This window comes from Medicago truncatula, chromosome 1 (genome assembly GCF_003473485.1).
Source record: "Medicago truncatula cultivar Jemalong A17 chromosome 1, MtrunA17r5.0-ANR, whole genome shotgun sequence".
NCBI classification, from domain to species: Eukaryota; Viridiplantae; Streptophyta; class Magnoliopsida; order Fabales; family Fabaceae; genus Medicago; species Medicago truncatula.
The window spans coordinates 25,539,789-25,543,479 of NC_053042.1; the positions used below are offsets into that span (position 1 = coordinate 25,539,789).

At 32.4% G+C, this 3,691-nt stretch overlaps 1 protein-coding gene across 1 annotated transcript; it reads left to right on the plus strand.

Annotated features, from left to right (window-relative positions):
- Positions 1-229: 229 nt before the first annotated feature.
- Positions 230-3,466, plus strand: LOC120575875 (cytochrome P450 93A3). Its single transcript, XM_039826668.1, has 2 exons — positions 230-1,209; positions 2,570-3,466. Exons 1-2 carry the CDS (start codon positions 247-249, stop codon positions 3,203-3,205), a joined length of 1,599 nt encoding a protein of 532 aa, XP_039682602.1. The 5' UTR covers positions 230-246; the 3' UTR covers positions 3,206-3,466.
- The last annotated feature ends 225 nt before the right edge of the window (positions 3,467-3,691 follow it).

The window sequence follows — 3,691 nt, forward strand, 5'->3', positions numbered from 1 at the left end:
TTATAAACATATTTCCTTTTACTTTAAAAATTATTAAATTTTAGGTGTTAGGTGGGAACTAAAGTATGAGCACACAATTCTCATTTATTTTTTATTAGTATTAAATATTATTATTTATTATTTATCATACTCATGTTTGGCTGAAATGCAAATATTACATCTAACATTTTATATCTGACTTTGACAAGCAAAAAACAATTACTATATATATTCCAGGACAGGCGCATCAACAACAATACATATCAAATGATAAGTCATAGCCACCACATTTTTCTTTCAAAAATTTCAAGTATGGCTGAAATGAAAGACTATATCCAACTTTTCTTGCTTTGGCTACTCTCAACAATTGCAGTTCGAGCCATAATAATAACTAGAAAGAAGAAGAGCCACCTTACTCTACCATGCCCTTTATCACTACCTATCATTGGACACCTTCACCTTATTTCTAAATTACCTCACCAAAGTTTTCACAAACTCTCAACACACTATGGACCTATAGTGAAAATTTTCCTAGGATCTAAGCTATGTGTAGTAACTTCTAGTCCAGAAATAGCAAAGGAGTTCCTTAAAACCAATGAAACTTACTTCTCCAACCGCTTTAGAAGTGCAGCAGTTGACTACTTATCATATGGCTCAAAGGGTTTCTTGTTTGCTACTTATGGTGAATATTGGAAGTTCATGAAGAAGATGTGCATGTCTGAGCTTCTTGGTGGAAGAACCCTTGATCAACTCCGTCCCTTGAGGCTACAAGAGACTACGAGGTTTCTTCGACTTTTGCATAGGAAAGGGGAGGTCGGGGAGGTTGTTGATGTCGGTGGCGAGCTCTTGACTCTCACCAATAGCATAATAGCAAGGATGGCAATGAGTAAAACTTGTTCTGAGAATAAGAGTGACGATGTTGAAGAAATAAGGAAGATGGTGACAGACACTGCAGAGCTTGCAGGGAAGTTTAATGTGTCAGATTTTATTTGGTTTTGCAAGAATTTGGATTTTCAGGGAATGAAGAAAAGGCTTAAAGGGATTATGCACAGGTTTGACACAATGATGGAGAGGGTAATTAGGGAGCATCAAGAGGAAATGAAGAAAAGGAAGGAAAAGGGTGATGGTACTGCTCATGTTAGGGATCTACTTGATATTTTGTTGGAAACACTTGAGAATGAGAGCACTGAAATCAAATTGACAAGAGAGAATGTCAAGGCTTTCATCTTGGTACGCAAATTTTCGAAAATTCGTATTTTTATTACCCAAATTATCTACATCAAAATTGATGAAGTACAGTATCCGATACATATCTTGCACCGATATATGTCTAAGACGCCTCGATGCGAACCGGAAATGTATCAAACGATTAAATTTTAATTTTTAAAAAAACAGTTATGCGATACATTTCTGATACTTCTGGGATATGCGAGGGATACAACGATGGAAAACGATGCACGCGCCATACTAGATTTTTTATTATTTTGTTTTTAGTTTTTTGATTAAAATAAAAAAGCAAACGTGGTTTTTCTAAAAAAAAATTTTTTAAAAAAAATAAGAAAAATATAAAAACTTTATAATATATATATTAGATGATGACGTTCTTCTTGAGATATAGTTTAACAATAATGATGTTTTTTTTTTTTTTGTGATATACTCTATCCAAAATCAAATATAAGCAAGAGTGATAGTCGAAAATATGGTTAAAAATTAATCCCAATATAATAACTTTTCGCTTACATTTTTTCGGATATAGGTAATTGATTAATTGTCACTTTTTTTTTTTTTTTATCAAAACTACTTATATCTATCTATAAATATATTATACATTTAAATATTAAGATCTAGACTTTATTTTTATATTAAGGTATCTCAACCGTGTTATATCTTAAATTTTAAAAATAATCCATATCTTCGTATCAATGGCATATCGTGTCAAGTAGTTTCATATCTCGGCATCATTGGATATGTTTCTTGCAAGTGTTTTTATATATTACCAATGTAAGACTTCGCGTTTGTTTGACATTTTTCTTTTCTTGTACCATTGAATTTCATTATCAATCAAAGTTAATTTAGTGAAAATGGGTAGATAACTTAAAAAAAAAAAAAAAAAAAAAAAAACTTCAAAAAATGTTTCTCACTCAATTATTGCATTTTCTTCAATTTGCAAGTGGATATTATCTACTGATTAAATATTTGATTTTAACTTGGACGAAATCAACTTCATCCGTGATTGACCAAATATATAATATTACAGTACTGACGACAGCCATGAAAGGGGCAGTTTACCTATTAGGATTACATTAAATTTAACCAGTTAAATGATTTTTTTTCTTCTCATGCTTGCCAATAGAAATAAAGTAGACAAAATTATAGTTATTTTGAAATTTTGTTGGTACCCGCATCTTGTTGGCAAAATTAATTTAAAATTTGTTCTTACGAGCTTAGCTCGATTGATAAGGACAATGCACAATATATACAAAGTTTGGGTTCAAACTCTGGACAATGCATAATATATCGCTGTGTTCTAAATAACCAGGACGAATTACAAGAGACTCGTCTATATAATTTTAGACTATGGTTTATGCAGGACATATTTATGGCAGGAACAGACACATCTGCTATAACAATCGAATGGGCTCTGGCTGAGATGATAAACAACCCACATATGATGGAGAGAGCAAGACAAGAGATTGATGCAGTAACTGAAAACACAAGATTAATAGAAGAGTCAGATCTTCCGAAACTCCCATACTTGCACGCGATAATCAAAGAAACCCTAAGAATTCATCCTACCGTACCAATTCTAGGTAGGGAGTCCTCGGAAAGTTGCTTGGTTTATGGTTATGAGATTCCAGCAAAGACCATTTTATTTGTTAATTTATGGTCAATGGGTAGAGACCCAAAACTGTGGGAAAATCCACTTGAGTTCATGCCGGAGAGGTTTATGAATGAAGAGAATAAGTTTGATGTTAGGGGACAAAATTTCCAACTTATGCCGTTTGGAACTGGAAGAAGGGTTTGTCCTGGTGCTTCATTAGCACTTCAAGTTGTTCCAATAAACCTTGCTGCCATGATTCAATGTTTTGATTGGAAGATTGATGGTGATGGAAAAGTTAACATGGAAGAGAAACCAGCTATGACCCTTCCAAGGGCTCATCCTTTGATGTGTGTCCCTATTCCTCGTTTTAATATCATTCCTTCTAATGTATATATTGGTAATTAAGAAATTTCAAAATTTCAATATCATTTATATTCAAAAGAATTAGGAGGACGGTGACATCCTCAGAGGACTCAAAGGTTCTTGACTTTTAAGAAAAGATGAAATGGTGACTTGTGTTTCTTTGGAGTTTGTAGGATCTTTAGGGTACTTCTCTCAATCACTTTTAAGTCACTATTATTATGTGGCATCTCTTACTGCATCGTCCAAACACTCTTGATCTTTATAATATTCTATAATATTTTGATTTGATTTGATGCATGTGTATCTATTGATTCTCTCAATCTCTAATTATAAAAGTTTTGTCTAAAATATGGACAATATTACACATATTCAAATAACTAAAAATAGTAATTTTTTATTGAAAAACACTAACTGTTTATTAATAAGTTATATTTCACTTAATTTTTCAAAATGTTTTATGATAAGCAACCTAGTGTTCCTAGATCTGTAAGCGAAACTAAAATTCAAAATGATGAGCTCGTGGGTATC

Coding starts and splice junctions, on each gene's coding strand:
- LOC120575875 (XM_039826668.1), top strand. CDS start 247: ATGATAAGTCATAGCCACCACATTTTTCTTTCAAAAATTTCAAGTATG. Junction 1,210..2,569: donor ATGTCAAGGCTTTCATCTTG/GTACGCAAATTT, acceptor TGGTTTATGCAG/GACATATTTATGGCAGGAAC.